The sequence below is a fragment of the Mesocricetus auratus genome, unplaced genomic scaffold, assembly GCF_017639785.1.
Source record: "Mesocricetus auratus isolate SY011 unplaced genomic scaffold, BCM_Maur_2.0 Super-Scaffold_6730, whole genome shotgun sequence".
NCBI classification, from domain to species: domain Eukaryota; kingdom Metazoa; phylum Chordata; class Mammalia; order Rodentia; family Cricetidae; genus Mesocricetus; species Mesocricetus auratus.
The window spans coordinates 17,515,485-17,534,922 of NW_024429184.1; the positions used below are offsets into that span (position 1 = coordinate 17,515,485).

General features: G+C 49.7%; 1 protein-coding gene across 1 annotated transcript; it reads left to right on the forward strand.

The window, feature by feature from the left end:
• The first annotated feature begins 8,518 nt into the window (after positions 1-8,518).
• Positions 8,519-19,438, forward strand: Nol6 (nucleolar protein 6). The gene is made up of 26 exons (XM_040740089.1): positions 8,519-8,668; positions 9,991-10,191; positions 10,274-10,390; positions 11,884-12,063; positions 12,290-12,458; positions 12,666-12,800; positions 12,892-13,055; positions 13,133-13,253; positions 13,470-13,528; positions 13,609-13,710; positions 13,874-13,989; positions 14,074-14,251; positions 14,382-14,504; positions 14,678-14,826; positions 14,920-14,995; positions 15,195-15,335; positions 15,437-15,554; positions 15,631-15,785; positions 15,935-16,098; positions 16,481-16,633; positions 16,830-16,927; positions 17,641-17,765; positions 17,866-17,955; positions 18,207-18,401; positions 18,509-18,610; positions 18,769-19,438. Exons 1-26 carry the CDS (start codon positions 8,615-8,617, stop codon positions 18,916-18,918), a joined length of 3,435 nt encoding a protein of 1,144 aa, XP_040596023.1. The 5' UTR covers positions 8,519-8,614; the 3' UTR covers positions 18,919-19,438.

The following is a 19,438-nucleotide window of genomic DNA, read 5'->3' on the forward strand; positions in this document are numbered from 1 at the left end:
CTGCCTTTGACTATGAACTGTCATATGGAACTGAGAGTGAAACAATCCCTTTCTTCCCTAAATTGCTTTTGGTCATAGTGTTTCAACACAGCAATAGTAACCCTAACTCACACATCCTCCAAGCTAAGAACAGAGCAGTGGATCCCTAACTAAGACAGCCTCCAAGCTAAGGAAGCAGCAATGGTAACCCTAAGACAGCCTCCAAGCTAAGGAAGCCTCTACATCTGAGATATAGCCCTCAGCCATTTTGCTTCTTTGTTTTCTTTCTTTTTCAAACAGGAGTCCCCTTTTATTTATTTATTGTTTTACAGGGTATTCATGGAGGTCAGAGGACAACTCTCTGGAGTGGATTCTCTCCCACCATCATGTGAGTCCTGGGTATCAAACTAAGCCCTCAAGCTTGGCACCAAGTACCTTTACCCACTGAGCTATGTCTTGCTGATCCTCTGTTTTACTTTTTGGGGGATGGGATTTTACTAGGTAACCCAGGCTGATTTCAACTAGCAGTTTCTGCCTCAGTCTCCAGAATGCTTGATTATAGGGTAGCCTGCCCCACTTACCTAGATCAAGTATTTAGTTGACAATCCCTAAAAATTGGGATTTGTGATGTTTTTATCATAAGCAGGACTGTTTTGTTTTGTTTTGCTAAAGGGAATGATCACAGAGTTAAATACCATTTGCATGACATCATACAAAGGACACGGAATAGAACAACATGATTAGTAGCCTTGTTGATGTTGACCTTGGTCACCTGGCTAAGGTAGTATGTCAAGTCTCTCCACTGTAAAGTCACTCTGCTTCCCCACCCTTTCATTACTGTGTCGTTTGGAAGGAAGTCACTGTGCAAGAATCTACTTAATGAGCCATTTATTTATTTATAGGCAGGGCATGTTCTTGCTGTATAGCCTAGGCTGACTTAGAACTCAGTAGCTGGAGCTGGCCTAAGATTTGTTTTGTTTTTGTTTGTATTTTTGTTTTTCGAGACAGGATTTCTCTGTATTGTTTTGGAGGCTGTCCTGGAACTCACTCTGTAGACCAGGCTGGCCTCGAACTCACAGAGATCCGCCTTCCTCTGCCTCCCGAGTGCGGTGGCACACACCTTTAATCCCAGCACTACGGAGGCAGAGGCAGGCAGATCTCTGTGAGTTCGAGGCCAGCCTGGTCTAGTTCTAGGACAGCCTCCAAAGCCATAGAAAAACCCTGCCTCAAAAAAAAAAAAAAAAAAAAAAGACTCTGTCCCAAAACATTTTTAAAGGATAATTGGTAGACTCCCAATCCTGTCTTGGTCATGACCAAGTTCAACCACTAGAATTAGAACTCCCCTCAAGGAAGGAGACTATCCTAATTAAAGCATCCTTTCCTCTCAAAATGACGACATATGTCCAGGTCTAGCTTCCTTTCCTCCACTATTCAATTTAAGAAGAAGATTGCTGACCTAGAAACCTGAGAGATGATGTTGACACCTTTAATAGCACATCTGTGAGTAGACAAATAGTCAGAAAGATCATCTTCAAAGCATTTCAACCACACACTGTCACCGTAGCCCCACCCTGACCTATAGGATTATAGATCCTTAGCCTTATCCATTGAAACATACACCGCAATCCTGGGCTCAGGTCAACTCACAAACTCATACACTGTGTATCTACTCCGGGTATGGCCCTCAGTTAGAAGGCCGGCATCTTCTGGGCTTCATGGATTTTGTTCTCAAGTCTCTCCATTGTAAGTATAGAAGTGCAGCCCCACCAAGCTAGCTCCTGTTTTATTCCAGCCAGTCAAGACATTATCTTTCAGTAAACTGCAACTGTTTCTTATTCATGTCTGTATCTCAAGGAAAGCACCACATCTGATACAAAGAAGAAACTTGGTATTTGGATTTTTTGTTGCTTTATTATTATTGCATTTATTTGTTTTGTGTGGGGGACCAAATACAACACCAGAGTGGAGTGTGGAAGTCAGAGAACCACTTGTAGGAATAGGAAAAGGTTCTCTCTTTTCACTGTGTGGATCTCATGGGATAGAACTGCACTCATCCCAATCCAAAACAATACAGAGAAGCTCTGTCTCAAACAACCAGGGGCTGGAGAGTTGACTCAGTGGTTAAGAGACTGGCTGGTCTTCCAGAGGTCCTGAGTTCAATTCCCAGCAACCACATGATGGCTCACAGCCATCTGTAATGAGATCTGAGGCCCCTGCAGGAATACATGCAAACAGAACACTTTATACATAACGAACAATTAAAAAAATAAAAAAGAACTCCAGTCATCAAGGCTTAGCAGTGAGTGTCTTTACCATTTCAACCATTTTTTTTTTTTTGCTTTTTGAGGCAGGTTCTTTCCTTGTAGCTCAAGCCACTTAAGTATTTGTCTTCAAATACTTAAGACTTGGTGGCATAATCTATAATTTCAGCGCTGACTGGTAAGGCTGAAGCAGGAGGTCCAGCATTTGGGTGACTAAAAAAAGAGGATTACCTTGAATTGGAGCGATCTGGTAAGTACCAGGTTAACCAGGGCTACACAGCTAGATTCTGTGTACACATACATACATACAGACAGACAGACAGACAGACAGAGGGAGGAGAGAGAGTCAAGAAGATAATCAGTATCATAAAATAACACATTGGACCCCACCTTTCACCTCCATGGCTACTCTGTCTCTGGCACATAGTAGGTATTCAAGGCAAGAAAATTCATAATCACTTTTTCTAATGTTTTTCACATATTAGGTTCTGAAATAAAAGCTGACAGACCTAGAAATGCAGGGAGATGGAAGAGATAGAGGTAGAGGGGGACCCAAGTACAAAGTCAGCTATAGATCAATTCAAGGTCAGTCTAGGAAAGTTGGCCCTATCTCAAAATAAAAAAGTCTGGGAAAATATAGCTCAGTGGTAGAGCATTTGTACACCTTGTAAGGCCCTAGGTTCATGGTCTGGTACTGAGAAACAAACATCCCAGCATGAGTGGCAGAAACAACAACAGTCTCCCTTTCATAATGGCAGAAGCCGACTTGAATTGATTGATTGGTGCCCTCTTGTGGTGGAGAAACCAAAATACCAACTCACAACCTAAGGCATCACCTGGTATGTGACAAGCAGGGGACTTCTGTAGAGTTCATTAACTTTTTTTTCCCCAAATGAGAGCAGGCATAATCTAAACAGAAGAAGCATTTCATTTGCGATATTTAAAAATTTAAAACAGTCTGCAGTATCCCTGGCTGGCCTTGAACTAGCTGTGGAGTTGAGAGTGGCCTTGAACTAGATGGAGTCTCCTGCCTCCACCTCTGCCTACGTGTTGGAATTAAAAGTTTGTGCTGATGTGTCCCTTTTAGAAAATTTAACTGTGATCTTTTTTCTTTTAGATAAGGGCTGAGTATCACAGGCTGACTTTAAACTTGCTGTGTAGTTGAGGCTGTCCTTCATGCTTCTACTTATCAAGTTATGGGATTGCCTGTGTACAGCACATTTCCCATGTGCCAATTCTGATTTAAAAGATTGGGTTAGGGCGGCTGAAGAGATGGTGTAAGAACATTGCATGCTCTTCCAGCGGTCCTGAGTTCAGTTTCCAGCAGTCACATGGTGGCACACAACCATCCATAATGAGATCTGGTGCCCTCTTCAACTGTATTCATAAACAGCAACAACAACAAAAATTGGGTTAGGAATGTGTCTAGCCAGGCAGTGGTGGCGCACGCCTTTGATCGCAGCACTCGGGAGGCAGAGGCAGGTGGATCTCTGTGAGTCCGAGGCCAGGCTGGTCTACAAAGTGAGTTCCAGGACAGCCTCCAAAGCCACAGAGAAACCCTGTCTCGAAAAAACAAAAAACAAAAAAAATAAAAATAAAAAAATAAAGAGGTTGAATAACAAGCAACCCAAGGTCACTCAATGAGCAAATGGCAGAACCTCAAGTTAGCCTCAATTACCCCACTTCGAGAATTTTTTTTTGGAGGGGATGGGGTGATGGGGGAAGTCAAGTGTATATGTCAATAAAGCACTGTTGGCCAATAGGGAACCAAGATAGGTGGGACTAGGAGTCCAGGAGGACTCTGGGAAGGAGAAACACAGGGAGTCAATATGTAACGCCATGGGGTAGGAAGCCCGGGAACTTCTCTGGTAAGAGACATACTTAGATTAACAATTATGGGGTAATTACTTAAGTCAGAGCTAGCCAACACTTCATAATTAATATAGCTTCCTGTGTGTTTATTTGGGACTGATGCGGCTCTAGAACCAGGCTGGCTGGAAGACTTCCCTTTACAATGGGGTCTTCTTGCTGTGTAGCACAGGTTGTCCTTGAACTCAAGATTCTCCTGCTTCAGTCTCCACAGTGCTAGGATTACAGGTGTGCCCCATGACACCCAGCTTCAACCACCCCACTTCAGTGGACTGCTATTAACTGCCTTGCTGTAATGTTCTTAGTGTGATACGTTGACAGCAATCTGTGCACATCACAGCACCACCCACACAGTTGAGGTTGTTTACTTCTTCCTCTCAGCCATCAAGATGCTCTCGAGAAAGCCATTCATCCATTCTTTCATCCAACTAATATGTAGTGAATGCTTCTTGCATGACAGGCCTCGTGCTAATTGCCAGAAATACAACAATGAATAAGACAGAGATTTCCTGGGCATGGTGTCAGGTATCTATAATCCTAACACTTGAAAGAGGGAGACAGGAAAGATAAAAAACTCATGGACAGTCTCAGCGACACACTGAGTTTAAGGTCATTCTGGATTACTCAACAGGAAAGGGAAGAAGGAAGCAAGGAAATAAGTCATCTTTTTGTTTTTTAAGACAGGGTTTCTCTGTGTAACAATCCTGGCTGTCCTGGAGCTCACTGTGTAGACCAGGATGGCCTCAGAACTCACTGAGATCTGCCTGCCTCTGCCTCCCAAGTGCTGGGATTAAAGGTGTGCACCACTGGGCTGGAGAGATGGCTCAGAGGTTAAGAGCACTGGCTAGTCTTCCAGAGGTCCTGAGTTCAATTCCCAGCAACCACATGGTGGCTAACAACCATCTATAAAGAGATCTCATACCCTCTTCTGGCCTGTATGCCAGAACACTGTATGAACAATATAAATAAATCTTTACAAAAAAGGTGTGCACCACCACTGCCTGGAAACAAGAGTCATCTTAAGGCACTGGCTCACCAGCAAGCCTGATGGAAGGAGAGAACCAACTCCTGCAAGTCCTCCACATGTGTGTCATGGCACAGAATAAACGGGAAAAATTAAAAACAGACAAAACATAAACAATTGATTTGTGCCATTATGTGATGGCACCTGGGAGACAGAGGCAAGGTTAGGAGTTCCAGGTCATCCTTATCGCCACAACACATTTGAGACCATCCTTGTCACAAAAAAGAACAGCAAATACACACACACCCAAACAAGGTGCTTGCCTACTATGCTAGAAGCCTTGCATTTTAAATGAATGAAAGGATGAATGAAATGAATGAATGAATGAGTAAATGACAACAGAGCAGCCTGGTCTTTGTAGCAAGTTCTAGACCAGCCAAGGCTTCATAGTGAGTGCCTATCTGGGGGTGGGGAACAATAAAAATACCAGATATAGTGGTAATGCCTATAGTTCCAGATACTTGAAGGGGCTGAGGCAGGAGCCCTTCTTAGGTCTATAAGTCTAAGATGGAAGACCAGTCAGGCAGTGAAGAAAGATCCCTATCTCAAAAAGAAACAAAAAAGTAGGTAGGAAAAGACACAGTTACAAATGAGAACAGGAAGAGGTGGAAAGAATTTGTGAAGTTATATATAACTGGGTAAAAGGAACTAACTTGCCGGGCAGTGGTGGCGCACGCCTTTAATCCTTTAATCCTAGCACTGGGGGGGGGCAGAGGCAGGCGGATCTCTGAGTTCGAGGCCGGGCTGGTCCGACAGCCTCCAAAACAATACAGAGAAACCCTGTCTCATAAAACAAAACAAAAAAAAAAAAAGGGGGGGCTAACTTGTGAAATAGAAAGGCAAGAACATTCTTGCAGGTTTCTGGCTTATGGTCAAGATTTATGAAACTATCTCCTGGACACCAAATTCAGGTGACATTTCTTATATGTCTATCATTTTTTTTGGATAATTTTAACTCAGGACCTCCTGACTGGAAATACAAACTCTATCACAAAGTTCAGGCACATGCTTCTTTTATTTTGTTCTTCAAGATTTCCTTATAGGTGTCTGGAGAGGTGCATCAGGGATTGAAAGCACTTACTGCTTTGGAGAGATGCATCAGGGATTGAAAGCACTTACTGCTTTGGAGAGATGCATCAGGGATTGAAAGCACTTAATGCTTTGGAGAGTGGCTGGGCTCTTTCCCAGCACCCACACTGGGTCTTGCAACTGCCTGTAACTCCACTTCAAGGGATCCAATACCCTCCTAGGTCTCCAGGGGCTCCTGCACACACGTGGTGCCCAGAAACTGCCCCAGGCACAAACACATGCATACACAAAAATAAACCTAGAAGATTTACTTTCAAAACTGAAACGACAGCTCGGGAACTAAGAGCTCTGGCCACATTTCTAGAGGGCCTGGCTCAATTTCCAGCATCTACATGCTGACTCACAACCATCCGCTACTCCAGTTGCAGGGGATCCAATGAGCTCATCTGGCCTCCACTAGCACTGTACATACATGGTACACAGATATATGTGGAAGAATATATATATATATATATGTAATCAAATTACTTGCATGGCCCATGTCTCTAATCTCAGCAGTCAGGAGGCAGAAGCAGGTGGATCTTTGTGGGTTCCAGGGCAGCTAGGGGTACAGAGTGAGACAGTGTCAAAAATAAAAAGGGGCTGGAGAGATGGCTCAGAGGTTAAGAGCACTGACTGCTCTTTCAGAGGTCCTGAGTTCAATTCCCAGCAACTACGTGGTGGCTCACAACCATCTGTAATGAGATCTGGTGTCCTTTTCTGATATGCAAGCAGAATACTTAATAAATAAATCTTTAAAAAATAAAAAGATGTATTTGTATGTAGGTATGTGTACCATGGGAGGGCCTGGTGCCAAAGGCGGGCACTGCTTTCCTAGAACTAGAGTTATAGGCAACAGTTGTAAGCCTCAGTGCTTCGTGGGTTCTGGGAACCAAACCAGGTCTGCATGAGTAGCAAGTGCTTCCAATCCCTAAGCAGCCATGTCTCAAGGGCGATCTTTTCGTTGTTGCTTTCCAAAGTTCTTTTTTCCTCCCTTAATCATACACACACACACACACACACACACAAACACACACACACACACACCACACGAATGAATGTGGAGATCAGAGACTACTTGTAGGAACCATTCTCTCCTTCCACCGTGTGGTCCCCAGGACATCGTGGCAGGTGCTTTTACCTACTTTGTGGTCTGGTATGTCCTAAGGTGCCAACTCTTGACTCCCGTTCTTTTCTGTTATTCCCCTCTGCTCTATCTTATTTAGTTATCTTAGAATGTAGTCCTGGCTGTCCCGAAACTCCCTGTATAGACTACACTGCCCTTGGACTCAGAGATCTGAGGACTTCTTTTACTCCACTGGAGTACTGGGATTAAAGATATGTGTCACCGTGCCCAATTTATTGTATTTACTGGGACAGGGTATCATTATATAGCAATGGCTGGTCTGAAACTCCCAGCTGGGTCTTGAGCTCAAAGAGACTGGCCTGCCTCTGCCTCCTAAGTGCTAGGATTAATACTATATGCATCACCTAGATCAGAGGGCTTTTTTTTTTTCCTCGAGGCAGGGTTTCTCTGTATTGTTTTGGAGCCTGTCCTGGAACTCATTCGGTAGACCAGGCTGGTCTCGAACTCTGCCTCCCAAGTGCTGGGATTAAAGGCGTGCTCCACCAACGCCTGGCTGATCAGAGGGCTTTAAAAGTAGATGCCATAGTGTTATTGTGAGTTTCCATCATAGTAACTCAGGTTCAGCATTGTGAAGAGGATTACTAGGATGAGCCTTCATGCCCAGTTCTAAGTGGTTTTGTAAAATAATATGTAAATAAAGGTAAAGTAAATTTGGCGAAATATTAACACTGAATGGAGATGAAAAGTATTTAGGGATTCATTCTTACGATGATTCTGGGTTTAAACTTTCAGTGTTTGAAAAACTTATATTTTAAGAAGGAAAAGCTGGAGAGAAGCTATGTTAGAATTCTAGCTACTTGAACTAAACAGAAAAACAAATTCAAGATATATTTTAGAAGCAGAAATCACATGACTTGCTCATAGACTGATAAGTTAGATGCTGAGAACTACCAGCATAAACAGACAAAAAAAAAAAAACCCACCAGAAATAAAAACCACCGGAAGTCAAGGCAAGCTCCACCCTTCCCTTCCCGAGAGGGAAGTGAGGAAAGAACGCGACCAGCAGGACTCACACGCGCTTCCGGTCTGGTGCCCGAAGAGGCTGTAAATCCTAGGGCCTCCTTTGGTCCCTCCCACAATGGGCGGGACCCCTGCGAACATCTGACCAATAGTGAGCGAGACAGCGTGCGCTAGCCCAATGGTCCCGCAGTGGGTGGAGCCTGTGATAGGGGTTTGAGCCCAGGAGTTGGCTTTTCGGTCCACGTGGGGAGCTACGCGGTAGATCCGGCTTGAATCCCGAGTGCGGGAGAGGGACCTGCAGTGGAGATGGGGCCGGCCCCCGCCGGAGAGCAGCTACGCGGAGCAGCTGGGGAGCCAGAGGTTCGTTGATCTCAGAAGGTGGAAGAGAGTCTCAAAATGTGCTGTCTTGGCTACAGTGCCTGAGATAGTCAGGCCTGACAGCTAGCTTGTGAGGGACTTCAGGGCGGCCCATTCTGGAGGAACCGTGTTTCCACTATTTTCCAACCTAGATCATTGGGAAAGATTTTTAGGGAAGCTTGGCCTAACAAGATCTGAATAGAGCAGGAGTGGAGATGATACTTAAACAGCCCCAAGCCTGTCTCAGCTAAGATTTGTGGTATCTAGAAACAGGAAGACTTTTGGGCACTTCTTACGGCGGTGAGCAGTAAACTGACTCGGCCAGGTCCAAGCAGGACTGCAGGTTCGTGCTGTCAGACTCACCCCGGTGTCGGACATCCCGAGTTTTATAAAATCTGACGCCCTCTGTGAAAAGTTTCCGCACCCTGATAAGCTTCTCCGCTGATGCAGCAATCCAGATCAAACCAAATTAGAAGAAAACCAACGTTTCATGCATGCAACGTTCCCAGATGGCCTTCCTGCCTGGGCCAAGGCGAGCCCACAGAGGGTCCTCCAGATAAAGCCAGCCCCTGCATTAGCTGCGGGGCGTCTGTACTGGTACCACCTTTCCACACCTCTTTAGGATACTTGGTCAGTCCAGCTGCTGGGACCCTCTACTGTCCGGTTTTCCAGGATGTCACAATAAAGGGCCTATCTGTTTTCCTTCCTGACACAGTCACCTTTGTCAGTACAATTAGGACAGGTGTTAATGATCTATTTTTCTCCAGCAACCTGCTTTCTCCACCCACACCTCCTGCAGAGTGGGAACCCATCAATTTCTGACTTTGTCCCCACATCATCCCTTGTTAGCCGGAAGAAGCCAGACACGAACTGGAATCCATATACCCAAAAAGACTGGGATGTTAGTGATGGAGGTTCTACCCAGGCCCCCTTCCCCTATCCCTCCAAATCCTGCTGCATCTCAGAAAGACCGACAAATGATGACCCCTCCCCCAGAGGTGCTCAAGACCAGTCCCACAGGGTATTTAAACTGCCCCCGCCCCCAGCAAATAGACGTGTGGGTTTCCAGTCTCTCTTTCCTGTCAACTCTGGGGGTTGGAAGGCCATCCAGGAGTGTGCTCTATCATTAAACGTGGGCCTTTTCCAAATCCGTTTGATTTGGGCTGATTTGGGTTGCTGTGTCATTGGAGAAGCTTATGGGGTGCGGAAACTTCACACTGGAAGGGGGGAACTCGAGCAGATGAAGCCTTTACCCACACACAGCCTGTAGCCAACTGATGTAGATACCCACGATTTCATGTTGGCTTTTCCCGCTCTGGCCGTAGGTTTCGGGACTTGCCCTAGAAGGCGTCAGCAAGGAGAAGGCGACTTCAAGAAAGCGAGCAAAAGCCGAGCGTCCTGCAGACGGCCTCCTGCAGCCCGTGAAGCTCAGCCGGGAGGAGCTGTACAAGGAGCCCACAAATGAGGAGCTGAATCGCCTGCGCGAGACTGAAATCTTGTTCCACTCCAGCTTGCTTCGTTTGCAGGTGCTTGGGTGACCAGGGCATAGGTTGGAGGGGCTTCCTGGGGGTCCCGAGGCTGACAGCCTCCCCTTTCCCTCTCTTACAGGTAGAGGAGTTGCTGAAGGAAGTGAGGCTCTCAGAGAAGAAGAAAGAGAGGATTGACGCTTTCCTGAAGGAGGTCAGCCTGCGGATCCAGAGAGTGCCCTCTGTCCCCGAAGCCGAGGTGAGCTGGTGGCCAGGGAACAGCAAGGCATCTGACACACTTTGCTGCCCTCCCAAGAGCGTGGGGCGCTGGCGAGGTCATTCTCACTGCAAGGAAACTGAAGTAGGTCACCAGCCATCGGTGTGCTAATCACTCCACAGCCGTATGTATGCCTTGCACAAATTTTATAGGAGCTTGTTTGAACAGGGTCTCATGTATCCCTGTCCGGCCTTGAACCCCTAACAGTCCTGCTACAACTCCCAAGCACTGAGATTGAGGGCCTGAGCCACATTTTGTTGTTGTTGTTGTTTTTTGTTTTGGTTTGGTTTTTGGGTTTTTGAGACGTTTTGTTTTTTTGAGACAGGGTTTCTCTGTAGCTTTGGAGGCTGTCCTGGCTCTGTACAGCAGGCTGGCCTTGAACTCATAGAGATCCACCTATTTCTACCTCATGAGTGCTGGGATTAAAGGCATATGCCACTACCACCTGACCAGATTTTGTTTTTTAACATGGGGTCTTTTTTTTTTAATTTATTCATTTATTATGTATATAGTATTCTGCCTGCGTATATGCTTGCACACCAGAAGAGGTCACCAGATCTCATTACAGATGGTTGTGAGCCATCATGTGGTTGCTGAGAATTGAACTCAGAACCTCTGGAAGAGCAGCCAGTGCCCTTAACCTCTGAGCCATCTCTCCAGCCCAACATGGGGTCTTAACTCTGTAACCCATGTAGTCTTCAGACTGGTGGCAGTCCTCCTACTTCAGCCTCGTGGGTGCTGGGATTGTGGTTGTGAACCTTAACATTCAACCAAATATGGACGTTTTATTTTATGTAGTTATTTATTGGGACAGGGTCTGGTATAGTCTAGGCTGGTTTTGAACTTGATTACTGTATAGTCAAGGGTGATCTTGAACTTGTGATCTTCCTGCCTTTCCAAATGCTGGGATTATAGGTGTGTGTCACCATTACTGATCTGAAAAATGAGTAATATTAGAAGTCAATTATGAGCCGGGCGTTGGTGGCGCACGCCTTTAATCCCAGCACTTGGGAGGCAGAGGCAGGCGGATCTCTGTGAGTTCGAGGCTAGCCTGGTCTACAAGAGCTAGTTCCAGGACAGCCTCCAAAGCCACAGAGAAACCCTGTCTCGAAAAACAAAAAACAAAAAAAAGAAGTCAATTATGACTGGGCATTGATGATGCATGCCTTTAATCCCAGCTCTCGGGAGGCAGAGGCAGGTGGATCTCTGTGAGTTCAAAGCCAGCCTGGTCTACAGAGCAAGTGCCAGGACAGGCTCCAAAGCTACACAGAGAAACCCTGTCTCAAAAAAAAAAAAAAAAAAAGTCAATCATGGTGGTTTAAATGTTTTTGTCAGACACGTTGTCTTCCTGGAGAAGGTATCTATGGAAGATTGAGAGTTTTGTTTTTAACATACTGGTGTGTGTGTTGTCTATAGAGTTCGGGGGTTTGTGAGGAAGGCAGTAGAATCCATGTGTTTCCTCTCTGTTCTTACAGCTCACTGACCAGTCATGGCTCCCAGCTGGGGTTCGAGTGCCCCTCCACCAAGTTCCCTACGCTGTGAAGGGTTCCTTCCGCTTCCTGCCTCCGTCCCAGATCACTGTTGTAGGCAGCTACCTTCTGGGTACTTGCATCCGACCAGATATCAACGTGGATGTGGCCCTGACCATGCCCAGGGTAAGGCCCGTGGCTTGGGGGATATAAAGGGCTCTAAGGGTAGCTGGACGGACCCTTGGGCCAGTTACTGTCCTTTTGGGACTTTGCGCTGTCTGGAAATTGGATGTGTTGCCCCTGTTGGTTTAGGCACTCCTGAGTCAGAGAAGAAGCCCTGGGACTTCAACCTAGCCCGTAGCCTGTAAGCTCTTGTGTGTCTGACTTCCCTCTTCTTCCCCGACTCCTCCAGGAAATCTTACAGGACAAAGACGGGCTGAACCAGCGATACTTCCGCAAGCGAGCCCTTTACCTCGCTCACTTAGCTTACCACCTGGCCCGGGAGCCCTTCTTTGGCAGCGTTCGCTTCTCTTACACCAACGGCTGCCACCTGAAGCCCTCGCTGCTGCTGCGGCCACATGGTGGGAGTCACACACTGGGTTTAGTGCACAGTCCAGGATGGCAAACCTGGAGGGGGAGTAGAAATAGAAGCCTCAAGGCCACGGTGAGAGGCACTGGTCCCAGATTCTGAGGTGGGAAGTCATGGGCCCCCAGGTATGAGGGGGCTGTAAGGGGTTCCCTCTGGTTCCAGGAGTTGTAGAACATCGGTGTCCCTTTCCTCCCCCCAGGGAAGGATGAGCGCTTGGTTACTGTACGCCTGCACCCGTGCCCGCCTGTAGATTTCTTCCGCCCTTGCCGCCTGCTGCCAACCAAGAACAATGTGCGATCTGCCTGGTACCGAGGACAGGGTGCTCCAGAGAGCGGTGAGTGGACACTGGTGTTGAGATGTGGTGGGGGACAGGGGTGTGGTGCAGGCTTCGTTGCTCGCGGCCTCAATTTCTTTTTCCTCGACAGCTAGCCCAGAGCCCCCGACACCCCACTATAACACATGGATCCTGCAGGATACAGCTCTTGACTCTCAAACGCAGCTGCTGGCGACTGTGCTGGGCTCTGCCCAGGGGCTGAAGGATGGGATAGCACTTCTGAAGGTTTGGCTGAGGCAGCGCGAGCTGGACAAGGTGAGTTGGAGGTGCCCCGTCTCCTAACTCCATTGTGGTGGGTGCTTCTGAACTCAGTTCTGTCGTGTTTCTTTCAGGGTCTGGGTGGATTTAATGGGTTCCTTATCTCCATGCTGGTTGCCTTCCTCGTGTCTAAGCGCAAGATCCATGCTACCATGAGCGGCTACCAGGTCCTGAGAAGTGTCTTGCAGTTTCTGGGTAAGGCAGCTAGACTGGAAAGGCCGGGGGTTCCGCTAATGCCGGGGTTCCTCTCATTCTGTCAGAGCTCCTTTAGTTCCCTGTCACCAGACAGATGACAAAACTGGATCTGAGACATGCAGGTGTAGCCACCCAGTCTGAGGGAGGGAGGTTGTCACTGTGGCTGGATCCCACGAGGAACCTTCTAACACACCTACGTTCTCTGGTTCACTCTAGCCACTACAGATCTGACGGTCAATGGAATCAGCTTATCTCTCAGTTCAGATCCCTCCTTGGTGAGTTGGGGAAGGGCAGGTCTGTGCCAGGAGGCCTGGAGGTAAAGTTCAGCCCTGATTGGCCTCTCTCTTCCTCCCAGCCCGTGCTGGCTGACTTCCACCGAGTTTTCCCAGTTGTGTTCCTGGACTCTACAGGCCGCCTCAACTTCTGTGCTGATGTCACAGCTTCCACTTACCACCAGGTACCGATGGGCTCTGTCCCTGCATCCTCCTGAGGTCCCAGCTCAGACCCTCGCTTTGTCGGTATCGGAGCCTCACACACCTCTCCAGAGAGGTGAGGTCAGATGTGACCCTTTCAGCCACTGGGGGTTACAGCTGTGCTCCCTCCGTTACCCCGTGGCCCAGGTGCAGCACGAGGCACAGCTGTCCATGGCCTTGCTGGACAGCAAAGCTGACGATGGATTCCAGCTGCTGTTGATGACACCCAAACCCATGATACGGGCTTTCGACCACATTGTCCAGTGAGTTTGGGCCTGGGTCATTAGGGAGGAGGCGTCAAGAACCTGGTGGGTCCTGATTGGTCCTCTTTGTCCTCTGCCCTCCAGTCTCCGCCCACTGAGTCGTCTGCAGGCAGCCTGTCACCGGCTAAAGCTTTGGCCAGAGCTGCAGGACAATGGTGGGGACTATGTTGCAGCAGCTTTGGGCCCGCTAACCACGATTTTGGAGCAGGGTCTGGGGACCCGACTGCACCTGCTGGCTCACTCTCGGCCCCCAGTCCCAGAGGTGAGACCATGTTAAACGGGGGAGTTCGTGGGGTCCCAAGGGACACAAAAGACAAGCTGCCCAGCTGGTTAGTTTCCAGACCAGGCTGGGGGACTTTGGGGTTTGATGACAGACTTTTTATACCCTACAGTGGGATATCAACAAAGAGCCACCGAAGCATAAGGACTCTGGGACCCTGACCCTGGGATTGCTCCTCCGGCCTGAGGGACTGACCAGTGTTCTTGATCTTGGTCCTGAGGCTGACCAGCCTGAGGTGTGGAACCCCAGCCTGCCGGTGGGAAGGCGTGGGCGGGTCGGCCTGCGTTTTTACTTCAGTGCTTAGAATTGAGCTTAGGGCTGTGAGCGTGTTATTGGGCGAGGCCTCTGAACTACACCCCAACTCAAGTCTGTCTTTCCTGATCTTTCCCCCCATCCTCTGCTCCCCAGGCTGCTGACTTCCGTCAGTTCTGGGGATCCCGCTCAGAACTTAGACGTTTCCAGGATGGAGCCATCCGGGAAGCTGTGGTCTGGGAGGCAGCCTCTATGTCTGAGAAGCACCTTATTCCTCAACAAGTGGTCACCCACCTCCTGGCACTGTGAGTGTTAGGTCTTCATGCCAGAGGCTGCTGTGGTCAGGGTAGCTATTTTGATGGGCATAGTTCCTGATGACCTTATTCTGTGTTCTTCAGCCATGCTGACATCCCAGATACGTGTGTCCACTACGTGGGTGGTTTCCTCAATGCATTGATCCAAGGCCCAAAAGAGGTAAGAAATGGGATCTAAGCCAGTGATTGTCAGTAACCTGGCAAGACTGGGAAGAACCCTTTCCACCACAGCGAGGCTTCATCTTGTGTCCAGCAGGGGGTGCACTGGTCCTTCAGTTGCCTGAGTCATGGCAGGATCCTAGGTGGTGCTGGGCTTTTGTAAGACCTAGACTTCTTCCTGAGTGTCTTCTCTTCATCAGATCTCCAACACAGGTGAAGAGGCCCTGGCATTGGCGGTGCGTTGCTATGATGACCTCAGCCGCCTGCTGTGGGGACTGGAGGGTCTCCCGCTCACTGTGTCTGCCGTCCAGGGAGCTCACCCAGTGCTGCGCTATACCGAGGTAAGGTGTGGCGTCCTTTCCACACTCAGTTTTCCTCCCTCTTACCTCCTGTGTCTGGGCTGTCCCCCATGTTAACATTACCATCCTCGCTTCTTCTACAGGTGTTCCCTCCGGCCCCCGTTCGGCCTGCCTATTCCTTTTATAAGCATCTCCAAGAGCGGGCCTCACTGTTACCCCGGCCGGATAAGCCCTGCCCAGCCTACGTGGAGCCTATGACCGGTAAGAGGGTTTTTGGGAGGGAGTGGGAAGGGCAGCAGGCTGCAGTATTAGGTCTGTCACTCCTTTTATTCTTCAGTGGTTTGTCACCTGGAGGGCAGCGGGCAGTGGCCTCAGGATGCGGAAGCCGTGAAGCGAGTCCGAGCTGCCTTCCAGCTGCGCCTGGCAGAAGTGTTGACAGAGCAGCATGGGCTGCAGTGCCGTGCCACGGCCACACACACTGACGTCCTCAAGGTCAGGCTGATGCAGGGTGGGAAGTCACGAAGAATGGGCTCCAGGGATGCCAGGGCGCATGAGGGGATAGTGTGCTGGGGGCCCAGGGAGGTAGGCAGCAGAGCACCGCCAAGTGTTGACATCACTTCCTGTGCCACGTCTTCCCACAGGATGGGTTTGTGTTCCGAATTCGAGTGGCCTACCAACGGGAGCCACAGATCCTGAGGGAGGTGCGGAGTCCTGAGGGGATGATCTCTATGAGAGACACACCTGCTTCCCTCCGCCTTGAGAGAGACACCAAGCTGTTGCCCCTGCTCACCAGTGCCCTGCATGGGTAAGGCTACATGCATAAGCTCTTCTTGGATGTGGGGCTTCTCCTGCCTCCATTCTGCTCTCCTGGCTAACAGGCTGTCTGAGAGGCTAGGGAACAATGTCTCATTTGTGAAATGGTGATAACATTAGTAGCAGCCTCCCGGGTATTTGCTAGGAAAGCGTGCGTGCGTGCATGCGTGCGTGCGTGCGTGCGTGCGTGTGTGTGTGTGTGTGTGTGTGTGTGTGTGTGTGTGTGTGTGTGAGAGCGTGCGTGCGTGCACACCTGTGACACATTAGCACGGAGGCCAGTGTTGGGCAGAGGTTGAATGACACTGGCGGTGAGGCTGACACACTGGGGCTCTGACAGAGTTCCTGGGTCTCACTACCATCCCCTCCTCTCCCAGACTCCAGCAGCAGCACCCCGCCTTCTCAGGTGTGGCTCGCCTGGCCAAGCGGTGGGTACGTGCCCAGCTCTTGGGTGAGGGTTTCACTGATGAGAGCCTGGATCTGCTGGCTGCTGCCCTCTTCCTGCACGCTGAGCCCTTCACCCCTCCCAGGTAATTCCTCCAACACTCCCTTACCTAGGGAAGCTGAATTCCTGATGCAGTCCTTACTCTAAATGGGGGAGGGTGGCTGTGCACCTGATAGAGGACATTCTCAGTCACCTAGACCTCACACAAGCTGCACTAAGGGATTATGGGAAGCTTGGTGGGGACATCAGGCCTCAGATTCTTCCTCATTCTGTCTTCTCAGCTCCCCGCAGGTTGGCTTCCTTCGGTTTCTTTACCTGGTATCTACCTTTGATTGGAAGAACAACCCTCTCATTGTCAACCTCAACAGTGAACTGACGGGTAGGTGGTCAGACTCAGGTCAGACCACTGGAGGAACTCCCCTTTATAGATGGCACAGTAAGGCAGGCAAGGTCTCCCCGGAACTCTGTCAGGAAGCCTCCGCATCCCAGAGGTCTCAGCTTAACTGTCTTAGGGAAGAGAGTTGTCAGGAGGAAGAGGCCTGTGTCAGGGCTTGCTTAGAGAGCTTTGCCCTTACGGTGGTCCATGACAAAATGGACTGGCATGGCCAGCAAGTCACCAGGGACTGTGGAGAGGGGAGAGGAAGGTTTCTTGTGTACTAGGTGAGAGGTCTTGTGCGGGGGAGGGGCAGGAAGTTAGACTAGGTACCCACACCTTGCGGGTGGGATTGTTGATTTCCCATTGTAATCTTAGGAGCTCTGGGTCTCAGCAGAGAGCAGGGTGTCGGGTTCCTAATTCTCCAGGTGTGTGTGAGAATGTAGGATGAGGGGGGCCTTGGGCAGGCCTCAGCTTGTGCGAGCCGGAGACTAGTCTGGGGGTGACAAGCAGTGGAAAAATCTGCCTGTGGGCTGAAGCTGGGAGGTTAACACCCCACCCAGTTAAGGCCCATGTGGTGTCCCCTTTGTAACCTTTGTCCTTTGTGAGAGGGGCATTGGAAAATCCCTGTGATGGGCAGTTGCTGGTTACACAGCGGGAGGACCTGGGGTGCAGTAACGGTCTTGGGAGGCTGATGTAGCATCTCCTGTCATCTCTAGCTGAGGACCAGGTAGAAATTCGACGTAGTTTCCTGGCAGCTCGGGCACAACTCCCAGTCATGGTCATCATGACCCCCCAGGACCGCAGAAGCTCTGTGTGGACGCAGGATAGACCTTCTGCCCAGGTTTAACCCCATACCTGTCTCTAAATTCATTTATACTAAGAAGAAAGGCCCAGCCTCTGCTAGGAGAAGTATGGTCAATCTTGTGACTTTTGTGTCCCAGATCCTTCAGCAGCTTGTGATCCTGGCTGCTGAGGCCCTCCCCGTCCTAGAGAAGCAGCTGATGGATCCCCGGGGCCCTGGGGACATTAGGGTAAGCATCAGACTCAGGGTAACTCCTAGGGCTGCAAGTCCGCAGTTTAAGGGCTTCTCTGGGTACCCAGTTGCTGTTTGGTGAGACAGTACAGAGCAGGCTCTGAAGCCACCATGGTGCCTGGCAGTGGTGGAGCCTGGTGGGAATCCTGGGCATCCTTTTGCTTCTGGGCTCAAGGTTGTCCTGGCTGCTTTCGTCTGTGGGCTCACGGGAACGAGGTGTGTGGAAGGGTAACTTTCAGACTTCCTTAGACGGTGTTCCGGCCACCCCTCGACATGTACGATGTACTACTTCACCTGACCCCCCGCCACATTCCCCGGCACCGTCAGGCTGTGGACCCTCCGGCTGCTTCCTTCTGTCGTGGTCTGCTCAGTGAGCCAGGGCCTTCATCGCTGATGCCTGTCCTAGGCTATGATCCCCCTCAGCTCTATCTGGCCCAGCTCAGGGTAAGTTCTGAAGGGCTGGCTGGCCTGGGGAGTGGTCAGTGGAGTTAAAGCCTTGGAAGAGGCCCTAGGTGCCTGTTGTAATCTTGCTGTGTTCTGCCCCTTTCTAGGAGGCCTTTGGAGATCTGGCTCTTTTCTTCTATGACCAGCATGGTGGGGAGGTGATCGGTGTCCTCTGGAAGCCCACCAGCTTCCAGCCCCAGCCCTTTAAGGTATGCTGACTGGTAACTGTCATGTGTTGCTGAGTGTGTACATGTGATTCTCTGGGTGTGCCTTTCTGTGTGGCCCTGGGTCTGCACTGCCACCAGCCTTGCATCTCAGTGTGTGCCTTTGTGACACTTCAACTCAAATTTATTCTCTGATTCTTCAGGCCTCCAGCATAAAGGGACACATGGTGGTGTCTCGAGGTGGGGAGCTTGTGATGGTGCCCAACGTAGAAGCAATCTTGGAGGACTTTGCTGTGTTGGGTGAGGGCCTGGTGCAGTCTGTAGAGGCTCGAAGCGAGAGGTGGACTGTGTGATTCCAACTTTGACAAGCAGTGGGTGCACCATGGGACTGTGACCTCTGGAGCAGCATGTCGGTGGGCAGCAGTATGGACGCCCACTGACCGGAACACACTGATCATCCCCGGAGAAAGCCCTGCCAGACTTTTCTGTCTGGTGCTTTAGCCCTGGGGCAGGGGCCATGGTGTCCTGTGTCCCCTAGACCTGACCAATGGAATTCGGCAGAAGAGGAGGAGCCAGCTCAAACTGAACTGAATCCACGAGACCCATGTGCCTATGAGCCCTGAGTCAGCCTCAACTGTTTGCCTCAGTTTTGTTTTTCTCTTCGTCTTCATCTTCCCAAAACAGTGCAGAGCCTGTACCTGCCTGGTGTAGAGGCCAGGTCCTCCTTGCACTGGCAGGACATACGTGCCCAGATAGTATGCAGTGTGTCCTTTAGATAGGACCCAAAGAAGTTGCGGCCCTCACTGAGGGTCGAGGTACCAGCACCGAACAGTGGGAAGGGGTGTGTGTATGAATAGAGCCCATTGAACAAGC